This window comes from Notolepis coatsorum (assembly GCF_963971535.1).
Source record: "Notolepis coatsorum genome assembly, chromosome: 18".
NCBI classification, from domain to species: Eukaryota; Metazoa; Chordata; class Actinopteri; order Aulopiformes; family Paralepididae; genus Notolepis; species Notolepis coatsorum.
In genome coordinates, this window is record NC_140182.1 from 4615374 (window position 1) to 4643266 (window position 27893).

General features: G+C 46.9%; 1 protein-coding gene across 1 annotated transcript in view; it reads right to left on the bottom strand.

Annotated features, from left to right (window-relative positions):
• Positions 1 to 6728: 6728 nt before the first annotated feature.
• The window catches only part of rhcgb (Rh family, C glycoprotein b), a 33170-nt gene continuing 12005 nt past the window's right edge, over positions 6729 to 27893 (bottom strand). Inside the window, exons 6-11 of the mRNA XM_084335594.1 lie at positions 26460 to 26597; positions 24180 to 24316; positions 21435 to 21559; positions 18733 to 18806; positions 11501 to 11568; positions 6729 to 9827 (exon numbers count right to left, since the gene is read on the bottom strand). Coding sequence (XP_084191720.1) covers positions 9794 to 9827; positions 11501 to 11568; positions 18733 to 18806; positions 21435 to 21559; positions 24180 to 24316; positions 26460 to 26597 — 576 coding nt within the window. The 3' untranslated portion in view covers positions 6729 to 9793. The remainder of the gene's footprint in view (positions 9828 to 11500; positions 11569 to 18732; positions 18807 to 21434; positions 21560 to 24179; positions 24317 to 26459; positions 26598 to 27893) is intronic.

Consider the following 27893-nt stretch of genomic DNA (forward strand, 5'->3'; position numbering starts at 1 on the left):
GCGAAGGTAAGGAAAAACTCACTAAAACCTAACAATAGGAGGAGGGGTTAGAGAGTTCCCATGTTGGTAGTGGGCGGAGATGGATGCAATAAATACATAGTGAGCATATGCATACATGGTGACAAGTAGAATCATAGTATATTTAAAATTGTGAAATAGAGTAATAGATAGAACTACTGCAAGCGTATGGATACAGGATGAGATACAAGACAATAGCTCAGGGCCGTATGCCCCGTGGGGGCAGGAGAAGCCACTCAGAAGGTTCAGCACTGCAGGCCACACAGAAGACGGTATGAAGCTGTTCCATGGGACCGGTTGAGACAGAGACAGAGGTTAAAAGCACTGTTGAATACGGGGGTCAGCACTGTTGAATACGAGGGTCAGCCCTGTTGAATACGGGGGTTAGCACCGTTGAATACGGGGGTCAGCCCTGTTGAATACGGGGGTTAGCACTGTTGAATACGGGGGTCAGCCCTGTGAATACGGGGGTCAGCACTGTTGAATACGGGGGTCAGCCCCTGTTGAATACGGGGGTCAGCACTGTTGAATACGGGAGAGTCAGGCAGCTACCTGTTGAATACGGGGGTCAGCACTGTTGAATACGGGGGTCAGCCCTGTGAATATGGGGGTCAGCACTGTTGAATATGGGGGTCAGCACTGTTTAATACGGGGGTCAGCACTGCACAGATGCAATGCAGAGCTTCTCGCTTCCGTTTTTGCACAAGGCAAAGTACAAACCTTTTACAAAGATAGTTACAAAGATAGTTACGAACATGTTCGAGAATGAGGACCGATTGTGCATCTATATCCTATTGTATAATAGAGTGCTGTCTAAGCCTTTGTAAAAACAAAACAACATTTTTTGTTATTTCATTCTCCACATGGTCGATCACAGTATGATTAGGCTATAAGTCATCTCTCTGTGCTACTCTGTGTTCCCCCTGTGTCTGACAGCAGGTGTGTGTGTGCGTGTGTGTGTGTGTGTGGTGTGGTGTGTGTGTGTGTGTGTGTGTGTGTGTGTGTGTGCGTGTGTGTGTGGTGTGTGTGTGTGTGTGTGTGGGAAGCAGCGTCCACACTCCCACCGTGAGCCGCGCCGCCGCCGGCGTTCGGGACGACGGATTGGAGGGAACGCCGACGTTTATACGAAGTAGAGAGAAAGGTAAAAAAAAAAAAAAAAACACACAATCAAATTATATTTTTATAGACACAATAGTCGCTGCGTTTAAAAAAAAATCGTCGCCAGCTTCTTTTTGAGGGGGACGAATTTCACGTAATAAAAGAGAAGAAATTCCTCTTCCTTCCTGTACAGAATCGAGGCGCAGTGACCCCCGTCCGTCACACACACACGCTCAGGTGTTGGGCTGCGTCGGGACTGACGTGTGTTCCACCCTACCTGTGTGACCCTGACCTTTGCTTAACCTCTGACCCCCGGGGTCAATAAGGATTAGGCCTTGGCCCTGGTTAGTGGCCGGCCATCCTACTAGTGTCCCAAGAGAGCACGAGGACGTGACCTCCGGACCCCTGTGGCTGATCTCTCTCTAGAGACTGGACTGTGGAGGGTCTGTCTGGGTGAAGAGGCTTTCACTGAAGCATATCACATTACCTCATAACACATTCCCTCATCATATCAACATACCTCATCATATCACATACCACATCATCTCACATACCTCATCATATCAACATTCCTCATCATATCAACATACCTCATCATATCACATACCACATCATCTCACATACCTCATCATATCAACATACCTCATCATATTCACATACACATCATCTCACATACCTCATCATATCAACATACCTCATCATATCAACATACCTCATATCACATTACTCATCATATCAACATACCTCATATCAACATACTCATATCAACATACCTCATATCAACATTCCTCATCATATCACATACCTCATATCAACATACCTCATATCAACATACCTTCATATCAACATACCTCATCATCTCACATACCTCATATCAACATACCTCATATCAACATACCTCATATCACATACCTCATCATATCAACATACCTCATATCACATACCTCATCATCTCACATACCTCATCATCTCCACATACCTCATCATATCAACATACCTCATATCACATTCCTCATCATATCACATACCTCATCATATCAACATACCTCATCTCACATACCTCATATCAACATACCTCATCATATCACATACCTCATCATATCACATTCCTCATCATCTCACATACCTCATCATCACCATACCTCATATCAACATACCTCATCATATCCACATACTCATCATATCAACATACCTCATCATATCAACATACCTCATCATATCAACATACCTCATCATCTCACATACCTCATCATCTCACATACCTCATCATATCACATTCCTCATCATATCACATACCTCATATCAACATACCTCATCATATCAACATACCTCATCATCTCACATACCTCATATCAACATACCTCATATCACATACCTCATCATATCACATACCTCATCATCTCACATACCTCATCATATCACATACCTCATATCACATACCTCATCATATCACATACCTCATCATCTCACATACCTCTCATATCACATACCTCATCATCTCACATACCTCATATCACATACCTCATCATATCACATACCTCATCATATCACTTACCTCATATCAACATACCTCATATCAACATACCTCATCATCTCACATACCTCATATCAACATACCTCATATCAACATACCTCATATCAACATACCTCATATCAACATTCCTCATCATATCACATACCTCATATCAACTTACCTCATATCAACATACCTCATATCAACATTCCTCATCATATCACATACCTCATATCAACATACCTCATATCAACATACCTCATATCACATACCTCATATCAACATACCTCATCATCTCACATACCTCATATCAACATACCTCATATCAACATACCTCATATCAACATACCTCATATCACATACCTCATCATCTCACATACCTCATCATCTCACATACCTCATCATATCAACATACCTCATATCACATTCCTCATCATATCACATACCTCATCATATCACATTCCTCATCATCTCACATACCTCATATCAACATACCTCATCATAATCACATACCTCATCATATCAACATACCTCATCATATCAACATACCTCATCATCTCACATACCTCATCATATCACATACCTCATCATATCAACATACTCATATCACATTCCTCATCATCTCACATACCTCATCATATCACATACCTCATCATCAACATACCTCATATCACATTCCTCATTCATATCACATACCTCATCATCTCACATACCTCATATCAACATACCTCATCATATCAACATACCTCATCATCTCACATACCTCATATCAACATACCTCATATCACATACCTCATCATATCACATACCTCATCATCTCACATACCTCATCATATCACATTCCTCATCATATCAACATACCTCATCATCTCACATACCTCATCATCTCACATACCTCATATCACATACATCATCATATCACATACCTCATCATCTCACATACCTCATCATATCACATACTAGGGCTGGGCGATATGGCCTAAATATGATATCACGATATTTCTGACCTTTCGGCGATACACGATACGCATCACGATTGTTTTTCTTTTTTTCCCCAAACAATTCATTATGAGGCTTACCAAGACAGTATTTGAGTTTGCAAGCTAACATTAAAGACAAAATAAAATACCCATGCATTTAGCATTTTTATATTATATATTAGATTTAGATTATTGGATTATTAGATTATATATTGCATATATTTAGCAATGAGATATTATATGATTTAGATATGAAATATGATGAATTGAAAATGGGGGGACCCTGATGTAAACAAGACAAAAGTCTTTATCTGGTCTGCATCCTCCAGTCCACTGTTGACTGTTGTTGTATTGAGCTGTACTGTATTGTACCCATGCTGCAATCTGTTAATAACGTTTTCATTCATCCAGACGGCAAACAGAATCATTTTGATTGACAGTCGCGTCCTGCCAATTACGTCACATCGCTTGCACCCGCCCTGCTGTTCTTAGCACCAATCGGCAAGCGCGTATTCATTTTTTACTTCCGCCATTGGAGAGCTCAATGACAACAACAATGGCAGCGGTAGCTCGCCGCGGCCGACGTTTAGCTTTTAGCTCCGCAGAATGACTAAACGACTGGAGGCATAATGATTTTACTGCAACGTATGTTATAATAAAAGCCTTTCCATACATCTGTCTGATTGAAAACTTTATTAACAGACCGCAGAATGGGCACAACTGAGTCAGCACGGGCTGAGATATGAACGACTAATGCTTGCTATATCTAGGTCGACCTCGGACGTTGCTATGTAAATACGCTGATGTTATTGAAAGTGTAACTATATAACGTTAATGCCACAAAACGAATGCCTTTGTTAATCATAAGTAGTAACTTTTGATGCACTAGTGTGTGTGTGGGGCGGCGCTGTTCAAAAGTGTCAACGTGTGGACCAGATTGACGCGACACAAGTCTCTTGGGCAAAACATCACGATATCCACGATACGTTTAAAAAGTGTATTGTTAATGAACTGTACCCGATATTTATATAATATCGTCATATCGCCCAGCCCTATCACATACCTCATCATATCAACATACCTCATCATCTCACATACCTCATCATCTCACATACCTCATCATCTCACATACCTCATCATATCACATACCTCATCATCTCACATACCTCATATCACATACCTCATCATATCACATACCTCATCATATCACATACCTCATATCAACATACCTCATCATCTCACATACCTCATCATCTCACATACCTCATCATATCAACATACCTCATCATCTCACATACCTCATCATATCACATACCTCATCATCTCACATACCTCATCATATCACATACCTCATCATCTCACATACCTCATCATATCACATTCCTCATCATATCAACATACCTCATCATATCACATACCTCATCATATCAACATACCTCATCATATCACATACCTCATCATCTCACATACCTCATCATATCACATACCTCATCATATCAACATACCTCATCATATCACATACCTCATCATCTCACATACCTCATCATCTCACATACCTCATCATATCACATACCTCATCATATCAACATACCTCATCATATCACATACCTCATCATCTCACATACCTCATCATATCACATACCTCATCATATCAACATACCTCATCATATCACATACCTCATATCAACATACCTCATCATATCACATACCTCATATCACATTCCTCATCATATCACATACCTCATCATATCACATACCTCATCATATCACATACCTCATCATCTCACATACCTCATCATATCACATACCTCATATCAACATACCTCATCATATCAACATACCTCATATCACATACCTCATATCAACATACCTCATCATATCAACATACCTCATATCACATACCTCATCATATCACATACCCCATATCAACATACCTCATCATATCAACATACCTCATATCACATACCTCATCATATCAACATACCTCATCATATCACATACCTCATATCAACATACCTCATCATATCAACATACCTCATATCACATACCTCATCATATCAACATACCTCATATCAACATACCTCATATCACATACCTCATATCAACATACCTCATCATATCACATACCTCATCATATCACATACCTCATATCAACATACCTCATATCAACATACCTCATATCAACATACCTCATATCACATACCTCATATCAACATACCTCATATCAACATACCTCATATCAACATACCTCATATCACATACCTCATATCAACATACCTAATATCACATATCCAGGGGTGTAAAAAGTACCCAGAAATTATACTTAAGTGAAAGTATGGGTACTGTCTCAAAATCATACTCAAGTAAAAGTCAGAGTATCTGGCTAAAAACACACTTGAGTAAAAGTCAAAAAGTTTCTACTTTTAAATGTAAAACCCTTTTTTCTGACTGTATTCTTCTGATAGCAGGTGTTTAATCAAAGATCCCCCTTTCTAGTCTAGTCAAGGACCAATCAGCATGGGTATGGGCGGGTTCATTTTCCATTGATTGGCTGTTTTTAAATAAAGCGCGGCCGCAGGATTAATAACGTTAACGTTAGTTCGTCCAGAGAAACAAATATACTAATTAAAATAGTTGGACCTGCAAGATTTGTACTGTGTACTTTGTAGGTACTTTCTCTGAAATGTAATTGAGTAAAAGTACAAGTATACAAACCTAATAATACTCGAGTAAAGTACAAATCCCCAAAAACAGTACTTAAGTATTGTAACAAAGTACTTTACACCCCTGCACATACCTCATATCAACATACCTGATATTGGTATATGTTGCAGATATAATATATTATATAACCTATGCAATAGGTTGCCCCTAACCTGTGCAATATATAATATCAACTAATTAATTTCCACACATATATTTCCTTCAATATACTAGATGGCAGTGTCAGTACACTGTTGAACTTTACGGTTACATTTGCACTCTGGTTGGATGCCAAACTCCTCTTCGTTGTACCGTACTTGTGCTGTATGATGATGACAATACATTTTAATGCAATCTAATCTATAAGAGAAAAACTCAGTGAAGTAAAATAAGATGAACATTTTAAACGGGAAAGGTATAATCAAAACATTTATTCATTTCATAATTACTTTAAATACCGTATTCGTAATGTCTTCCTGGAAAATGTACAGTGAACTAATATTATCAACATTATTAATTATCTCTTTGCACAAGTAATACGTGAATAAAAACATATTTCAGTCCTTTCTTTCATTCAAATGGTAAAGCTACGTGTCCCCAAGGAGCAGCGCACACATAATGGAATCAGTACATTTAGTTTTGCACACAAAGGGGGGGAAAGAACACCAAAATAAATAAAAATAAAAGCGACTGAAAACACAAAACACCAGGATAAAAGAAATGGCGGGGGGGGGGGGGACCCCTAAAACAACCACCACTGCCTAGCAGTTGAAAAGAAGCGGGAAAACAAAAGCACTTCAGAGAGAAACACATAGAAACACTCAAGACACTCCTCTACTACTGAAGGCAACGTGAAATGAACAAGCATCTGAACACAGGAAACCAAGCCCGCTTAAAGGCACGGCACACCTGACACCAATCAGGTGCCAATCAAGCCCACACACCTGCCATGCCGCATGGCAATCAACTGGTGTCTGGTGATTGACAGCTCACAAGAGAAAACCCTAAATAAATTCATAGCACACAGGAATAAACCCACATAGACAGTAGGCCATCATCACATAAATACAAGGAAAAGATACATTGACCTCAAATATACATAATATACATGTAACAGAGGGATTAAACCCATTTTTGTCTGCCTACAGTTTAAGTCAAGACTGATTGAAAACTTTAATTAACAGATTGCAGAATGGGTACAATACAGTACAGCTCAATACACACAATTGTTAAGGGGATGCAGACCAGAGAGACTTTCGTCTTGTTTACATCAGGGTCCCCCATTTTCAATTCATCATAACATAATATGACTTACACGACATACAGATATACAGTACTGTTACATCCAGACATTTAAGTTATGACATACAAGATATAAAAATATACAGTAGGCCTACTGTTTGAGAGACAGAGTTTCTAAAAGAGAGTATATACATTTGAGGGGGAAGAAACTGTACATTTGAGGGGGTTGGGTGGGTGGGGGGGATGGATATTTACCGGGGCTAGTTTCGAATTGCAGCCTCCCGTAGGTGCTCTTTGAGAGCGGTTTTGAAGGTGGGTAGGGATTACATTTTGTTTACCGCTGTGGGTAGTAAAGAGAGGATAATTAAACTTCACCTACAGTAGTTTACGCCTCTTTACATACACATTCCTCAAATATAAATTTGATCTATTATTATTATTATTATTATTATTAACAGATGTGACAAACAAGCCTGATTCTAACCAGGTTCAACATTTTAAGACAATGAGAGCTTCAGAAATCTTTATAAAGTGCAATTCAAATTAAATGAACCAAAGTGGGTCGAAAGACGTAAGTTACAAAACAACCTTGAATCTCACACGAGTCTCCGACAACAAGGGAAAACGTCCTTTTGTCGCCATTCTGATGATGTCATTGACCTCGCCTTCCTTTAAATCCTGGATGCAGGATGCGTCCATCATTTGGTTTGATATGTTTATTTTTGTCTGACCAGATAGCATGTACAATAATGCTGTATATACCATATATTTAAAAAGAAATCCTATCTATATACTGTATATTATCCACATCTGTCTGTACATACCTGCATATAATCCTAAACGTATATACTACTGTCTATATCTGTACATCTATATCTGTACATATCCCTTACCTACTCTTACTAGTTACGCTGCTGGCCAGTATGAATTACTACCAGGTATTAGTGTCTTTATACCTGTATCAATGTACATATTAACACTACCAGTATGACTTACTATAGGGATGCTCGATATTGTCTTTTTTACCGATACCGATATACCGATATTGTCCAACTCTTAATTTCCGATACCGATATCAACCGATACCGATATATGCAGGGTTTCCCCCCCCCCAAAACTGAATAATTTCAGGTAATTAACATTACATATCTCTTGTTGTGGAATTAACACAACATTATGCATACTTTTGACAATAAATAAAATCTGAATTTGTTCTTACTTGCTTGCCTGGGTAAATAAAGGTTATAGAAATGTAAAAAATTAAAATAAAATAAAATAAAAAAGATTTTTTTTAAAAACCGATACAGATATTTTCCGATATCACATTTTAATGCCAATATCGGTAGGCCGATAATATCGGACATCCCTACTTACTACCATAGTGTCTTTATACCTGTATCACTGTACATATTAACACTACCAGTATATGAATTACTACCATAGTGTCTTTATACCTGTATTACTGTACATATTAACACTACCAGTATGACTTACTACCATAGTGTCTTTATACCTGTATCACTGTACATATTAACACTACCAGTATGACTTACTACCATAGTTGTCTTTATACCTGTATCACTGTACATATTAACACTACCAGTATGAATTACTACCATAGTTGTCTTTATACCTGTATCACTGTACATATTAACACTACCAGTATGAATTACTACCATAGTTGTCTTTATACCTGTATCACTGTACATATTAACACTACCAGTATGACTTACTACCATAGTTGTCTTTATACCTGTATCACTGTACATATTAACACTACCAGTATGAATTACTACCATAGTTGTCTTTATACCTGTATCACTGTACATATTAACACTACCAGTATGAATTACTACCATAGTTGTCTTTATACCTGTATCACTGTACTTACCTTTAAATCTATACCCATGAATGAAAAGACCACAGAAGCACTAGTATAAATCACTACAGTATTTATATGGCAAATCTCTACTGTGTACAAAAGAAACCACAGGAGGACTATAGACTGTTGTTCATCTTCACACGTGAGAGGATGTCCCCATCCTAGAAGCAGAACGTACAGGATGGAAGGCCAGTGGAACGTGATGAAGAGGAAGGCCAGTGGAACGTGAGGAAGAGGACGGCCAGTGGAACGTGAGGAGAAAGAAGGCCAGTGGAACGTGATGAAGAGGAAGGCCAGTGGAACGTGAGGAAGAGGACGGCCAGTGGAACGTGAGGACCTCAGAATCAGGATCTAGAGTCAGCTCTGCTCCACGCCGAAATTCGTTTCCACTCTGCAAACAGGAGTGCGGTGTTATTATGTAACGTTGAAACTGATACACACAAACCGCCGACGGCCATTACGTTCGGTGTCAATTTGACAGAGCTACACACGCTATATCTTGAGCGAGAGATAATTACTTCCAATGAATGTTTACAGAGAATGTGTATCGATGAACATGAGTATGATGTCGAGGCTAAATGAGCTTCAGTCTAAGACAGGGGTCTCAAACTCGCGGCCCGCGGGCCAATTGCGGCCCGCTGGATGATATTTTGCGGCCCCCCCAGATGATAATAATCATCCATATAACTCTGTATGATAGCATGTAGAATAATGCTGTATATACCGTATATATACATCTAAATATTTATATTTACCGCATAGTGGATCCATATCTGTCTGAATATACCTGCATATAATCCTTCTATATACCTACTTATACACCTGCATATAACCCCTATCTCTGTATGATAGCATGTACAACAATGCTGTATATACCGTATATATATTTATTCTTACCGTATATATATCTCTATCCACATCTGTCTGTACAGACCTGCATATAATCCTTGTTACATATCTGTAGATACTATATCTATATCTGTACATGTCCCTTACCTACTCGTACTAGTTACGCTGCTGGCCAGTACGACTTACTACCATAGTGTCTTTATACCTGTATATATTAATACTACAACTATGCACATACATCTGATTAGCACTATTACTCAGTAGTACTCATGTATATATTTTATACCCAGTTTAATCACCTGTACGTTGTATATTACTGTTGCATTTTACTGCTACTGTATTTGCACTCTGGTTGGATGTCAACCCTCTTTTCGTTTTGTACTGTACTTGTGCTGCATAATGACGATACATTTTAATCTAATCTAATCTGAAATAGGTGGGTGATGATGACACCCAAATCAAAACAACATGGAACCTCTTGAAGTCCCCTATATTCTGATGGCAGTATCACTTTCAATTGTGGACGAAGTGAGCGCCTCCAAGGTCACTCAAGGTCACCCCCCCCCCCCCCCCCCCCCCCATCAACAAACAACCGCAGGTGAGCTCGGCAACGCAGAACGACGTGGCCACTCAGCCCTGTCCACACCGAGCGAGCGGAGCGGGCGCACACACTTTGATGACAATGGCGCCCTACAGCCTACATGATTGATTGATTGATTGATTGATTGATTGATTGATTGAACACATTAATTAACAGATTGCAGAATGGGTACAATACAGTACAGCTCAATACACACAATTGTTAAGGGGATGCAGACCTGAGAAAGACTTTCGTCTTGTTTACATCATCAGGGTCCCCCCATTTTCAATTCATCATGTAAGTTACGGCATGTGAATTTAAGATGTAGGCTGTAGAGGGCGCCATTGTCATCAAAGTGTGTCCCCGCCCTGCTCGCTCGGTAAGCAATACCGTTGATGTGCATTATGCCCAAAGAAGGGCATGAATTCAAATGAATTACACTGAAACGTTAGGGGGGGGGGGGGGATGGTGACTTGGGATGTGCTGCCACGTTGTGGACACTGGCGGTGTTACATATCAGATGAACAAAGGCCTCTCTGGACCTTGCTGAGTAGCAAAACATTATTACCACCATGACTAAAAGAATCCCATTGTTCTGCTGCGGATCAGATGAGAGAAGAGAGAGAGACACTTACATGTCCTTGTTGCGCATATGGTTATTATATTCCAGGACGGGTGAAATGCTGTCCTCGTCGTCGGGGACCTGCGTGGGGGACATTCATTTATAAAATCACCATTCAGAGGGACAACAACAACTGATGACATTTGAAACATTTACATTTAACTCTTCGTGGCGAATTACGAATACGATCTCATGTCAAATAGGATCTTGAGAACTGAATGTTCTAATAGTGCCGTAAAAATTACTACTGGTTATTCGCTGGTGCTGCTGCCCCCCGGCATAAGATCTGCCCAGAGGTTTTAAAATCATTGCTCAAAACACACCTCTTCTCCCCGGCCTTTGCCCAGAGTTAGCCTGCCACTTACACATGACGTCCGCTGTTACTCTGGACTTTTTATCCAATTTTCCCGTCTCTTTTTATATTGAACTTTGCCCTTGCTTTCTTAAATGTACTGTACTATACCTTTTTCTGTAATCTTAGTGTTGTAGCGCTGAGAGGAAGGAGTCGGAGGCGGTGTCTCGAAGTTAAACCTAATTCCTTTATTAATCATCAGCGTAACAACAAGTCGACGTAGTCGTGTCGACAGTAAATAAGAATGCCGGTGGCAGGAAGTGCCACCCTATAAATCGTCCGGGGGGAACTACCATTCCCAACGAGTTCCTTGTGAATTATGTACAGTCACTACACAAGCCCCCCCAGAATTCACCCATAGTCAAAATCCCCCCGGCGTGGGGGAACAATTGCCCGGCCTCTGCGTGTGCGGAAAGCCGGGGGCGGGGAGGGCGGAGTGGCATAAGCGCCCGCGCCGTCCACGACACCCGGGGGCACGAAACGGCCTCGGCGAGCGCGGAAAACCGGGGGCGGAGAGGGGAAAGCGTCGCAAGCGCCCGTACCCTCACCGACACCCGGGGGCGCTGGCATCGGTGAGGCTGCCGGTGGCTCTGTGGGCGGTGGCACCCGGGGCAACGGCGGACGACCCCTGCGGGGGGGAAGGGCCAACTCCAAAGGCTGTGAAACGTCTACGTGAGCGGGCTTGATCCTGTCTATTGACACGGTCTCCGTCCTACCGCCCATGTCGACCATGAGGTCCTTGTTACCGTGTCGCAGGACCCTAAACGGGCCATCGTAAGGGGGGCGTAGGGGCCCACGGTGCGCATCGTGGCGAACAAAAACATACTCCGCCGTGTGCAGGCTGCGCGGCACCCGGGAAACGGGGGTACCATGCTGCGACGTGGGAATCGGGGCGAAGGTCTGAGCCGCTTCTCGCAGGGTGGAACGCTGGCTGGCCGCAGACCAAGGGGTTGTCGCGTCTGGAATGAAATCCCCCGGGACGCGCAATGTCTGGCCGTATAACAGTTCCGCGGACGAGGCCTGCAGGTCTTCCTTGGGGGCGCTCCTAAGTCCGAGCATGACCCACGGCAGCTTATCCACCCAGTTGCCGTCCGTCAGGCCCGCGCGCAGCGCCGCCTTCATGGACCGGTGGAAACGTTCGCATAGCCCGTTGGCCTGCGGGTGGTACGCGGTTGTACGGTGCAGCTTAACCCCCAGGCCGCTGGCGACCGCGTTCCAGAGCTCTGAGGTGAACTGCGAGCCCCGGTCGGAGGAGAGGTCGGACGGGGTCCCGAAACGTGCGATCCACGTGCTGATAAAGGCGCGGGCCACGTCGGAAGAAGACGTCGAGGCGAGGGGAACGGCTTCCGGCCATCGGGTGGTCCTGTCCACCATAGTGAACAGGTAGGTAAACCCGTGAGAGGAAGGAAGCGGGCCCACGAGGTCAACATTGACGTGGTCGAATCTCCTCTCGGGAACCACGAATGTCACAAGCGGGGCCTTGGTATGTCGGTGCACTTTAGCCCGTTGGCAGGACACACACGCGTCGACCCAGGCCATCACGTCTTTCTTGAGCCCTGGCCACACAAACTTCTGTGACACCAACCTGCTCGAAGGCTTCCTACCGGGGTGAGACAGGTCGTGCACAGCCTCGAACGCCCGCCTGCGCCAGCCTATAGGGACCAGCGGCCGGGGTTGCCCGGTGGAGAGGTCACAGAGCAGGGACGCGCCCAAGCCGCCAATCGCGACGTCTCTGAGGCGCAGACTGGTATCCGCTGTCCTGAGGGCCTGGATGTCGTGGTCGGAGGCCTGTTCCGAGCCCATGGCGACGTAGTCGAGGCCCAGTTGCACAGCTCCGATGACGACCCTGGATAGGCAGTCTGCGACCACGTTGGCTTTCCCGGCGATATGCCGTATGTCTGTCGTGTACTCAGAAATGTACGAGAGTTGGCGCTGTTGTCGCGCGGACCACGGTTCAGCCACCTTGGACATGGAGAACGTGAGTGGTTTGTGGTCGACGAAGGCCGTAAACTCCCGGCCCTCCAGCATGAAACGAAAATGGCGCACCGCCAACCAGAGACCTAGGAGCTCTCTGTCAAATGCGCTGTACTTGCGCTCCCTGGGGGTCAGTTGACGGCTGAAAAACGCCAGCGGTTGCCAGGCGCCGTCAACGTATTGTTCATGCACCGCGCCCACCGCGTAGTCTGACGCGTCGGTGGTAATGGCGACCGGGGCCCCCGGTGACGGGTGAGCCAACATGGCTGCATCCGCCAGGGCCGCCTTGGTGGCCGCGAAGGCTGCCGTCCTCTCGGCCGTCCAGTCGACAGGCTGGTTGGGGGACTTGTCCTTCAGCGCCTCGTAAAGCGGCCGCATGGTGTGGGCCGCCCGGGGGATGAACCGGTGACAAAACGTCACCATCCCGAGAAATTCCCTGAGTGCCCGGGCCGTCGGGGGTCGTGGGAAAGCGGAAACGGCTTCCACTTTCGACGGGAGGGGGGCGGCCCCCCTCCTGTCGATGAGGTGTCCGAGGAACCGTATGGAGGTCAACCCGAACTGGCACTTAGCCGGGTTGATGATCAGGCCGTTTCGGCCCAGCCTCGTAAAGAGGCATCGTAGGTGCGCCAGGTGCTCTTCGGGCGAGGAGCTGGCGACGAGGATGTCGTCCAGGTAGACAAAAATAAACGGCATGTCTCTGAGCGTCGAGTCCATTAGCCTCTGGAAAGACTGTGCCGCGTTCTTAAGTCCGAACGGCATCCGTAGGAACTCAAATAGACCGAAGGGTGTTACCACCGCCGTCTTCGGGACGTCCAAGGGGTGTACCGGCACTTGGTGGTAACCGCGTACCAGGTCTACTTTCGAAAAGAACAGCTTACCCGCCAGGTGCCCTGAGAAGTCCTGGATGTGGGGGACCGGGTAGCGGTCTGGCGTGGTAGCATCGTTGAGGCGTCTGTAGTCCCCGCACGGCCTCCATCCCCCGTCCGCTTTGGGCACGATGTGCAGCGGCGAGGCCCAGGGGCTGTCCGAGCGTCGGACAATCCCCAACTTCTCCATGTTGGCGAACTCTGACCTAGCGACTGCTAGTCTGTCAGGGTTGAGCCGGCGGGCCCTAGCGTACACGGGAGCTCCTTGAGTCTCGATGTGATGCTCGACCCCGTGTTTGGTGGTCGCGGCCGAGAACGTAGGCTGTGTCAAGCCGGGAAACTCCCGCAGTAGGCGTTGGTACACGTCACCTTCTGCGAGCGAGCTGGCCAGCCCGCTGTATACCACTTCATTGCGCACACAAGTCAAGGAAGCGTATGTCTGGGCGTCTACCAGGCGGCCGTGCCTCACGTCCACGAGGAGCCCATGTGCGCAGAGGAAATCCGCCCCGAGTAGTGGGAACGAGATGTCGGCCGTGACAAACTCCCACGTGAACTGCTGTCCCCCGAAACACAACTCCACGGTCCTCGTGCCGTAGGTGCGGATCGGGTTACCGTTGGCGGTCGTCAGTCGCGGACCCCCCTCCCCGCCGGCGGTGTCCTCCACCGTCGCCGGTAGGACGCTCCTCTGTGCTCCGGTGTCGCAGAGGAATTCTCGACCAGAGAGTGTGTCCTTAATGAAGAGTAGCCTGTTCGACGTACCTGCGCTCACGGCCACTACTGGGCGCAGGTGTTGGCGTTTCCCGCCCTGACAAAAGTACAAGGCGGGCGGCACTTTGTTGCTTTCGCGCCGAAGCGTGCATGGAAATAACACAGGCCTGTGTCATTATTGCCGTCGGCCGCGGCGCCTCTCTCCATCTTCGCCCCTCCCCCTCTGGGCACGTGCGCCCGTGTCGGGGCCAGCACCTCTGGGGCCAAGTGCTGCGTGGCCAGGTAGAACCGGTCTGCCTCCTCTGCCAGAGCACGGGGATCCACAATGTTTGTATTGGCAAGCGCCGTCTGTACCCGTGGCGGCATGTGTCTGAGGAACAGCTCTTTAAATAAAAAGTTCGGCTGCTCGGCGCCCAGTAGGTTCAGCATCATCTCCATATGCGCCGACGGCTTGCTGTCTCCCAAGCCACGTATATCCAGCAAGCGTCGGGCCCGCTCAGACGTGACAACTCAAAAATCCTGAGTAGGTGCGTCTTAAACGCCTCATATCTATCCTGGGCCGGTGGAGCGGTAATGAAGCCTACCGTCCTCGCCGCCGTAGTGTTGTTCAGACTCGAGACGACGTGGAAGTATTGTGCGGCGTCATCCACGATTCCCCGTAGGGCGAATTGCGCCTCCGCCTGGGCGAACCAAGCAGCTGCCGACTGCTCCCAAAACTCAGGCAGTCTGAGAAAACCAGCGTTGTTTGCCATGTTTGCCGTATTCTCCGTCTCGGAAACTTCTTCGAGACTAATGTCGGGGTCACCAGTGTAGCGCTGAGAGGAAGGAGTCGGAGGCGGTGTCTCGAAGTTAAACCTAATTCCTTTATTAATCATCAGCGTAACAACAAGTCGACGTAGTCGTGTCGACAGTAAATAAGAATGCCGGTGGCAGGAAGTGCCACCCTATAAATCGTCCAGGGGGAACTACCATTCCCAACGAGTTCCTTGTGAATTATGTACAGTCACTACAGTGTATTTTTATTGCATTGTATGTGTTTTTATCATGTGAAGCACTTTGGTTTGGCTTTTAGTCATTTGTAAATGTGCTATACAAAAATAAAACTGACTTGACTTGACTTGACTAAAAAGCAAATGGAGTTCTATTACCACTAATATGAGGAAGTTTGGTACAAAGTAGTGACATGTTGCCATGTCTCCATTAGCCATGTTCAGCGTGGCTGGGGCTAGCCATGGTCTAGAATGGTGTGGTATTGTTGGGTTTGTGTCTCCATTAGCTACTGTATGTTCAGCCTGGCTGGGGCTAGCCATGGTCTAGCATGGTATGGTATGGTTGGGTTTGTGTCTCCATTAGCCATGTTCAGCGTGGCTGGGGCTAGCCATGGTCTAGCATGGTATGGTATGGTTGGGTGTGTGTCTCCATTAGCCATGTTCAGCCTGGCTGGGGCTAGCCATGGTCTAGCATGGTATGGTATGGTTGGGTTTGTGTCTCCATTAGCCATGTTCAGCGTGGCTGGGGCTAGCCATGGTCTAGCATGGTATGGTATGGTTGGGTTTGTGTCTCCATTAGCCATGTTCAGCGTGGCTGGGGCTAGCCATGGTCTAGCATGGTATGATATGGTTAGGGTTGTGTCTCCATTGTGTTTCTTGTAAACTCTCTGGTTGCTAGGTAACCTTTCTAAATACACACCACTAACTGTGGTACACAAACTAAACCTTGATGATACAACAGTCCCAGCCAGCCTTGGCAGGTCTGGCCTGGTTGTGAAAGGGGTTCTTCAGCCAGGTTTTGGCAAATGTTCTCAAGACAATGGAGACGCTCACTGTGTGCCAGACAGCAGGCCACAGTACGGCTAGTCCCTGGCTAGTGGAGACAAGGCAGACTACTGTAAATAGAGGCGTTGGATTGATGAGTGTGTGTGTGTGTGTGTACAGTATGTCATCCGATAGGAAGGCAAGGTCAGGAGGGCAGGGAGTCAAAAAGACACTTTGATGGCTTTGGGTTACAGTAGAGCCAACTCTGTCACATAAACATATTTACATATTTACATAAATCAAAACATAGAAAAGCCCGTATCGACTGAAGGTACCGGTGAGCTTCACTTTGAGAAACGGAACACGGGCAGTCAAGTTCACCGTTCCACTTGATTGTATATTAATTCATATTAATTTGATTGTAAGTGGTATTTTCTGTTAAGATAAGTGTTAAGTAGCTCTACATTCTGACAGCCATCACTGATATAGAGTGTCTGGTCAGTAACATGGGTCTCCCAGTCCCTCCACTCTGCAGTAAACAGTCAGCACTGATATATAGTGTCTGGTCAGTAACATGGGTCTCCCAGTCCCTCCGCTCTGCAGTAAACAGCCATCACTGATACAGAGTGTCTGGTCAGTAACATGGGTCTCCCAGTCCCTCCTGCTCTGCAGTAAACAGCCATCACTGATATAGAGTGTCTGGTCAGTAACATGGGTCTCCCAGTCCCTCCACTCTGCAGTAAACAGTCATCACTGATATAGAGTGTCTGGTCAGTAACGTGGGTCTCCCAGTCCCTCCACTCTGCAGTAAACAGTCATCACTGATATAGAGTGTCTGGTCAGTAACATGGGTCTCTCAGTCCCTCCGCTCTGCAGTAAACAGACATCACTGATATAGAGTGTCTGGTCAGTAACATGGGTCTCTCAGTCCCTCCACTCTGCAGTAAACAGCCATCACTGATATAGAGTGTCTGGTCAGTAACATGGGTCTCTCAGTCCCTCCACTCTGCAGTAAACAGCCATCACTGATATAGAGTGTCTGGTCAGTAACATGGGTCTCCCAGTTCCTCCACTCTGCAGTAAACAGACATCACTGATATAGTGTCTGGTCAGTAACATGGGTCTCCCAGTTCCTCCACTCTGCAGTAAACAGACATCACTGATATAGTGTCTGGTCAGTAACATGGGTCTCCCAGTCCCTCCACTCTGTAGTAAACAGCCATCACTGATATAGAGTGTCTGGTCAGTAACATGGGTCTCTCAGTCCCTCCACTCTGCAGTAAACAGCCATCACTGATATAGAGTGTCTGGTCAGTAACATGGGTCTCTCAGTCCCTCCGCTCTGCAGTAAACAGGAAATACATGTTCTGGTATCCCGTTCTCACTTCATCCAATCCGAAACTATTCAATAAACAACTCATTAATTAATTAATTCATTCCACTTGTCAACCATTGAGCAGGGCAACAAATACTTATGAGACGATGATGGTTCCTCATAATCTACTTTCCTATTTCCTATTTCCCTAAGGGGCTCGATAAAAAGGAATATCTTATCGTATCTTAAATTTAAAAGCTTTGATTTGTCTCCTACCTCCCAGTAGCGCTCGTCGTCAAAGCAATGGCCGTCAGCAGGGTCCCCCCAGATAGGTAACCTGAGGACACAGCCTGAGAGCACAACCACATCCGACTCTTAAGACGTGTAAAGACTTATGCACATGTACTGGGATTGCCCACCAGTTAAGATATTCTGGAAATAAGTGGCCCAGCAATTATCAAATTTCTTAATACTGAATATACCTGTACACCCCTCTGTATTGCTGTTGAATGATGTTTTTGAGTTTGCAGCCCCTATACAGCTAAAGAGATTGGTTTTATCTGGTATCACAGTGGCTAAAAAGCTGATAGCATCACGATGGTTTCAACCGGAAAAAATGTGCCGGAAGGTTTGGGTTCTTACCTATCTCGATGTGATTTATCTAGAAATATCTACAGCAAGAATTTTAGGTGTCAGTGAAACCAAAATTGCAATGTGGTTAGAAGTGGTGGAGAGAATAAAAGCTAGCATATGAAGTGTAGTGCCTGGTTAGGAGCGAATGATAATGGATGGATTATCCAAGTGGGGGTCCGGGGGGGGGGGGGGGGAGTGAGCGAGAGCATATGTGTGTAGGGCAGGGTTCGAATTATCACCTGAGAGCTATGGGGGCCCCCTGAATTTAATTTTTTTACAATTTTTTTACTGAAATTGTGGCTGTTTTCGAAGTCATATTTAGAGGAATATCTCATTAGGATTAGTCTAACTAAGTAATAATGACATCACACAACAGTCTAATCATAAGACTATTGTGTGATGTCATTATTCAGTCTCATTCTTAACCATCAATATTTGTTCATTTTCTTACTCACCTCTGATATATAATGCCATATTTACTTATTTGCATTTTGCATCTGATAAAATACAACAATTTAATTTGAAAAATGAGACAAAATGTATGAACTTGAATTAACATTTATTTGTCTCTGCACTTATAAATAAAAAACTAACAAAATAATCGAATGGAAAATAAATAGTTGTATGGCACAACAGCAGCATTTATCAGGATACAGTAAGTAACATTATCATCTGATAATAAAATGAACATGAAATAAATACTTGTATAAATCAAAATAAATAATGTTATAAACAAATGTGCACAGGTAATCAAGAACTGAATGAAAAATAAATTAGAAGTAGCAGCATCTTCTTAGAACAACAAGAAGAAAAGTAACTACTGCAGCATGTCACCGACATGCAGACTGGAAGAGCCGGGATTCAAACCACTGACCTCTTTTATCCAAAGCGAGTAGTGACGACTAGCACTACCTCCTGAGCTACAGCCGCCACATCATGAGCAATGCTATCACTGTGCTCTGTGCAAGTATATTTTCTTCCTCAACTTCTTGCTCTGAGAGCTAGTCACAGTCCCATTCATCCACTGCTCTGCCAAATGGGCTCCAAATGATTTATTTAACAATGTCTTGACGTTTTTACATGGAAGGCAGCCAATGCATCCCTCCTTGGCAAATAACCAGCTATATTTATTTTTCCAAAAGTTCCACTGACTCGGACCCCAGCATTGTGGTGGTTGAGTAGCAGCACAGTCCAGGTCTAGTGGTGGAGACTCGGGTCTGGCAGTGGCAGGCTGGCGGCGTCATTACTTTTACCAAGCGGTTTGTGTGTTTTGCTAATCTGATTGGCCACTGACGTTTCTGGTCATGTGACATGTGCGCCCAACGCCAGCCCTGATTCCAAACTCTAACCTTAACCAACTGCGAAAGAGTCGCCTAAGCTTAACCAGTGATAAACTAGGCGTTAGGTCGTTTGCAGGCTGTTCGATGCGGAAATGGGCTAAGACACTGCTTGTCACGCAATTGGGCGCACATGTCACATGACCAGAAACGTGCGTGGCCAATCAGATTCGCAAAACGCACGAACCGTTTGGTAAAAAACTAGACGCCAACCGGCGCGGTAACAATAACAGGTGCACTGCGCACAGGAGCAGCAGAGCTAACACTAGTACTAGCACTAGCAGTGTCAACTTCAGTGACAGTAGCGCTGCTAGCTGCTGCACTAACAGCGTCAGTTTTTGGCCTTTTTATAAAACCAAAGCTGTCCAGCTTTGTACAGCCTTGCGGCAGGTTGAGCCTTTTTTTTGGCTGCATGTGGCGTACTGTTTAGTGTTTATGTTTTCAGTTGCAGGACACGGACCGGCAGCCTTCTGTTTACAGCAGCTGCTTGCTGCTTCTTCTTCACTAGGTTGCAGTAGCGTTAAACTTATGGGCGACGCTCATGGGCGACGCATATCGGCTTGGAGGTGAAATGCAGCCTATTCCACAACATTAATTACTCAGTTCTTTTAAAAACTGAAAAGAAAAATATGATCTATTAACAATTTATTTAGGTAACATAAATAATACTAATTCGTACAAAAAAAAAATTTTTTTTGAGAGACCCCCACAGGGGGTCTTGACTATGGGGGCTCAGACTCTAGCTATGGGGGCTGAGCCCCCATTGGCCCCCTCATAATTCGAACACTGGTGTAGGGTATTAGATAGCAAGTATTAGGTGTATATCTCGTATACTACATTTATTTAAATGGTGATTTCATTGGATGTGTACTGTTAATTAATGCTTGTATATCTAATTTTATGTTATGTTTAAAAAATAATAAAAAAATAAAACACAAAAAAAAAGACTTGTAAAGACTTTTTAACTGCCCTCAGATAACCCCGTGTTTGACAGGATGTTCTTCTCACCGACGAGGATCCCTCCTCCCACACCGAAGCAGAGCGCCACGCACAGGCCGGCAGCCTGGTAGCCTCCTTGCAGGGCCGGCGTCACGTCCTTAAACCTGCCCTCGAAGTCGAAGGTGTTGGTCAACCTTCAACAAGAAACGGACAGTTAAGAAGGCCTCTCAAATAGTGGGGGGGCAACACGCACACCCTTCACACCCATCATTACAACCTAATGCCCCTCAGGCCGTCGACACAGAGCTTCAACACTGAATAAAAGGGGCTTAGTTGGGGTGGCTAGGTGGTGTAGTGGGCAAGGCGCTCGCCATCAACGCTGGAGACGCTGGGTTCGAGTCCAGCTCTCGGCTCATACTAACACAATTGGCAGTGTTAGGGGTGGGAAAAGCTGATTGGTGTGTCCTTGGCGTTGTGGACAGCGACCCCTACAGTTCGGTCGGGGCGCCTGCACAGCGAGGCTAGGATCTGGAGAGAGGTAGTGCGGCCTCCCACACGTTACACTCTCCCCGGTGAGAATCTGCGCTGCCAGGCTGGCTGCCGGCTGGCTGCACATGCGTCGGAGGAAAGCATGTGACAGTCTCCGGCCTCCCGGACCAACAGTAGGGGGGAGTGCGCAACAACCAGGAAGGGGGTTGGGAATTGGCATAACGACTAACAGTGGGATGGGAGAAAAAAAAAAGAAAAAAAAAAGGGGGGCTTAGGTAGCTTCGTGCCAACCTCCATCAGACTGCTGAACACATAGGTCTGGTGGGGGCCGGACTGCCCCCCCCCCCCCCCCCCCCCCCCAAAGGACTACTTAAAAAATAGACTCCCCTTCCACCTGATGGACACATATCACCTGTATTACTTTTATTTATTATTCATATACATATAGAACTGCTTCAAATGGATTTTAATATATCATGCTTTAAGTACTGTAGTTTTAATGTAGTTGGTGTTTTTTGATAGTGGTCTTTTTTACTGTAGTTTAACGAAGCTGGTGTTTTTTTTTTTTATAGTGGTGAGTGTCTATGTATTGTGACTGTATGTTTGTCTTTTAACCACTGAAGCACAAAGGAAGTTCCGAAAGGAAAATAAAGTAAAAATTTGAAGTTAAAGTTGAAAACAACGTTTGATGCTGGTTAAGAAATTAAAAAGTTTATAATCTGGACGCAGATATTTACAAATATCTTATTCTTCTTACCTTTCTTATTATTTCCCTCAAATGTGTGTAAATGTCTCCTAAATTAAGATATTCCTTTATTGATCCCCTTGGGGGAAATTCGGGCGTCATAGCAGCACGGGGGAGGGGGGAGGGGGGGTACAGGTATGGGCAGGGTAATAATAGAAAGATATAAATATAGGCAATCAAATATGAATATAAAAATGAATATAATTTTTTTGAAAAAATTAAGTGTAAACAATATAATTAACTCTGAATATAAACATATTAGAAAAACAAACAGTGTAAACAATATAATTAACTCTGAATATAAAAATATGTGAAAGACATTTGAAAAAGATAAACAGTGAAGTCATCACATTGTGTTAAGGTATGTATTGTAATTTTCTATCTACTACTAGAAGGTTTCTGAAGATGCACAGAGCATCCAGCGGTGGTTGGATCACAACAATAACCACATCAGAACTCAGCACAACTGCAACAGCTGTTGGTTAACAAGGAAGTAGACTCAACAGATGTCCTCAATTTCCCAACATGCCTGAAAAAACAACTTTAGATGAATTTCTAGATGTTAATGTATACAGAAGGGGAGCGATCGGAGTATTGTACGATATGTGGTCGACCCTATACATTCCCCCCTCTCTCACTATTATCAAATCACATTGGGAGGATGATCTGTCTGTAGAATTTTCGGATGAACAATGGCAATCTATTCTCCGGAACGTTCACTCTTCCTCAATATGTGCCAGACATGGGCTCCTATACAGTTTAAGGTGTTACACCACCGTCTGCATTTCTCAAAGGAGAAGTTGGCTAAGTTTTATCCAGGGACAGATCCTCTGTGCAACAGGTGCAAGACGATGACGGGTTCTCTCATTCATACATTCTGGACTTGTTCCAAATTTATATAACTTACTGGACATCTATATTTGATACTTTTTCTGTAATATTTGGAACCAAAATGTACCCTTCCCCTATAATCGCAATCTTTGGAGTGGCACCAGAGGATATGCATATTCACATAAAACACTCGAAAATCATTGCTTTTTCTACCCTAATTGCTCGGCGTTTAATACTTATGATGTGGAAGCAGGAGGCCTCTCCCACACATGTCCAATGGACCAGAGAGGTAATGGGGCTCCTGCACTTGGAAAAGATGAGATGCACCTTAGGAGGCTCTACGGATAGATTCTATAAGACATGGCAACCCTTTTTGACGTATATGGAGAATGAAAGGATGGGTACACTTCCATAGTTGACTCTATGAGACTATGTTGAGACCTCGGGGCAAGTTGAAGATGTGAATGTGTTTTTGTTTTTGTTTTGTTACGTTTGCATTTTACTTATTTCTGTTAGTTTAGTGTTTGCCTAATGTGAGTCTGAGTTGAACCTGGGAGGGGGGGGGGGGGGTGGGCTGGTGGGAGGGAACGGGTGGGAGGGAGTGGGGGTGGGGGGGGGGGGGAAAGAACCAAAGTGGATGTCTCTCTGTTTGACACTGACCATATCCTGTATGTATCCGTGCTGGTTGAAAATGAAAAAAAAAATTATAAAAAAATAAAAATAAAACAAGGAAGTAGACTATACTTTACCCCTCAGCGCCGTAGACGGATGTACTGGCAGCTGCCGCAGTGACGGCGCCCACGATGCCACCTATGACCCCTGGCATGGCGTGGAGGTTGTGGACTCCACACGTGTCCTGGATCTTCAGGTACTTCTCCATGAAGGGCTGTGGGACGTGAGAGGGTCAGGCACATACATGTGGACCAGTCATGTCTACACGCCAGTCGGGCACGGGCACACATAGAGCCCAAGGGAGGGGTGCTTGAGCACCTGCCCTTTTTGAGCCTCGTAAAAAAAAGTGCCCTTATTTTCATCTGAGTGGGGTGGGGGGGGGGGGGGGGCTCGGTTACCGTGATGTAGATGTAACAGGGTGGGGGAGGGGCTCTGAGTGGGGGGGGGAGGGGGGGGGCTCTGAGTGGGGTGGGGGAGGGAGGGGCTCTGAGTGGGGTGTGGGAGGGAGGGGCTCTGAGTGGGGAGGGGGAGGGGGGGGCTCTGAGTGGGGGAGGGGGAGGGGGGGGGGCTCTTAGGGGGTGGAGGAGGGGGGGGGCTCTGAGTGGGGTGGGGGGGGAGGGGCTCTGAGTGGGGTGGGGGAGGGGGGGGCTCTGAGTGGGGTGGGGGAGGGGGGGCTCTGAGTGGGGTGGGGGAGGGGGGCTCCGTTACCGTGATGTAGATGTAACAGGGGGGGGAGGGCTCTGAGTGGGGTGGGGGAGGGGGGCTCCGTTACCGTGATGTAACGGGGTGGGGGAGGGGAGGGGCTCTGAGTGGGTGTGGGAGGGAGGGGCTCTGAGTGGGAGGGGGGGCTCCGTTACCGTGATGTAACGGGGTGGGGGAGGGGCTCTGAGAGGGGTGGGGGAGGGGGGGGGGCTCTGAGTGGGGGAGGGGGGACTCTGAGTGGGGTGGGGGAGGGAGGGGCTCTGAGTGGGGTGGGGAGGGAGGGGCTCTGAGTGGGGTGGGGGAGGGGGGGGCTCTGAGTGGGGTGGGGGGGGGGCTCTGAGTGGGGTGGGGGAGGGGGGGCTCTGAGTGGGGTGGGGGGGGGGCTCTGAGTGGGGTGGGGGGGGGGGAGGGCTCTGAGTGGGGTGGGGGGGGGCTCTGAGTGGGGTGGGGGGGGGGAGGGGCTCTGAGTGGGGTGGGGGAGGGGGGGGCTCTGAGTGGGGTGGGGGGGGGAGGGGCTCTGAGTGGGGTGGGGGGAGGGGGGGCTCTGAGTGGGGTGGGGGGGGGGCTCTGAGTGGGGTGGGGGGGGGAGGGGCTCTGAGTGGGGTGGGGGAGGGGGGGGCTCTGAGTGGGGTGGGGGGGGGGCTCTGAGTGGGGTGGGGGGGGGGGCTCTGAGTGGGGTGGGGGAGGGGGGGGGGGCTCTGAGTGGGGTGGGGAGGGGGGGCTCTGAGTGGGGTGGGGAGGGGGGGGGCTCTGAGTGGGGGGGGGGGAGGGGCTCTGAGTGGGGGGAGGGGAGGGGGGCTCTGAGTGGGGAGGGGAGGGGGGGACTCTGAGTGGGGGAGGGGAGGGGGGCTCTGAGTGGGGTGGGGGAGGGGGGGCTCTGAGTGGGGTGGGGAGGGGGGGGCTCTGAGTGGGGTGGGGGAGGGGGGGCTCTGAGTGGGGTGGGGGAGGGGGGGGCTCTGAGTGGGGTGGGGAGGGGAGGGGCTCTGAGTGGGGTGGGGGAGGGGGGGCTCTGAGTGGGGTGGGGGAGGGGGGGCTCTGAGTGGGGTGGGGGGGGGGGGCTCTGAGTGGGGGAGGGGAGGGGCTCTGAGTGGGGTGGGGGAGGGGAGGGGCTCTGAGTGGGGTGTGGGAGGGAGGGGGCTCTGAGTGGGGTGGGGAGGGGGGGGCTCTGAGTGGGGTGGGGGAGGGGAGGGGCTCTGAGTGGGGTGGGGGAGGGGGGGGCTCTGAGTGGGGGGGGGGGGAGGGGGCTCTGACTGGGGTGGGGGAGGGGGGGCTCTGAGTGGGGGGGGGGGAGGGGGCTCTGAGTGGGGTGGGGGAGGGGGGGGCTCTGAGTGGGGGGGGGGGGGGAGGGGGCTCTGACTGGGGTGGGGGAGGGGCTCTGACTGGGGTGGGGGAGGGGGGGGCTCTGAGTGGGGTGGGGGGAGGGAGGGGCTCTGAGTGGGGTGGGGGAGGGGGGGCTCTGAGTGGGGTGGGGGAGGGGAGGGGCTCTGAGTGGGGTGGGGGAGGGGGGGGGGGCTCTGAGTGGGGTGGGGGAGGGGGCTCCGTTACCGTGATGTAGATGTAACAGGGTGGGGGAGGGGCTCTGAGTGGGGGAGGGAGGGGCTCTGAGTGGGAGAGGGTGGGGCTCTGAGTGGGGGGGGGGGGAGGGGCTCCGTTACCGTGATGTAGATGTAGCCCAGCGTGGAGATGATGCCGCAGCAGAAGCCCACGATCAGGGACCCGTAGGGCATCAGCATGAACTCTGCCGCCGTGCCCACGGCCACGCCCCCCGCCAGCGTGGAGTTCTGGATGTGCACCTGAGCGGACGGGAGAATCGGACGAGTCGTCAGTCAGCTACTAGTAATAACAACGAGACATCCGCGGTACACGTTTTACATTTCCAATCTTGAGAAAGTACTGCGGCGCACAGAGGAACGTCTGACCCACTGGATCAGGTTCTATAGTTGGATTGCGTTGTTCACACACCAACAGCTAAACGTAACCGTGCTCCACTTTTTGAAACGGACCGAGTCCCAACTTTTCAAGAGGACCGCCGTGGTTCGGTTGTTGTTTGGGCCTCACAATAGTTTTATTTATATATTTATTTATTTATTTATTTGGTTTGTGTTGGCCACCGTAAATGCCCAAACCCCCACCACCTCCTAATAGACAGTCTCCTCCCCACCGCATGTATATTCCCTCCCCGCCGCATGTATATATTCCCTCCCCGCCGTATGTATATATTCCCTCCCCACCGCATGTATATATTCCCTCCCACCCACCCACCCCCTCCTAATGTACAGTCCCCTCCCTATCATATGTATATACTCTGTCAGGATCTAGGGGTAACAGTACTGTATATTTGAATACCGCTTATGTCACAAATGTATCAGTACTAAATACCTATATGTCCCTATGCCATAAATGTCATGTATGTTGTGTATGTCATAAATGTCTATATGAATTGAAAATGGGGACCCTGATGTAAACAAGACGAAAGTCTTTCTCTGGTCTGCATCCCCTTAACAATTGTGTGTATTGAGCCGTACTGTATTGTACCCATTCTGCAATCTGTTAAATAAAGTTTTCATTCATTCATTCACACACCTCTCCAAAACGAAACAGACTATTGATTTAACGGGACCACGGTTCACTTAAAACGGACCGAACAGCGTAGGTGTGAACGCGCCCTAAATGTTAGGGTACCTCGTGTACCGCACACCCTGTGTACCGTTTGCTTTGACTCATAGTATAATATTCAGATTCTAATTCTTTATTGCCTATATTTATTATTTGTAACGTATAATACTGATAGGGCATACAGAGCCTCATTTGCACCTTTGTTTACACCGTTTATTCTTCTCATATTTTTATATTCAGAGTTAACTACATTGTTTACACTATTTATTTCTCGTATTTTACATTCAGATCAAATTCCATCGCCTATATTTATGTCTTTGTACTATCACCCTGCCCATACCTGTACCTGTACCCCCCCCCCTCCATCAGGCTGCCCTGATGCCAACATCTCCCCAAGGGGATCAATAAGGTTTTAGATTACACTTCTGTAGATTTCTGTATATTTTTACTGTATATTTTATACTAGAATGTTT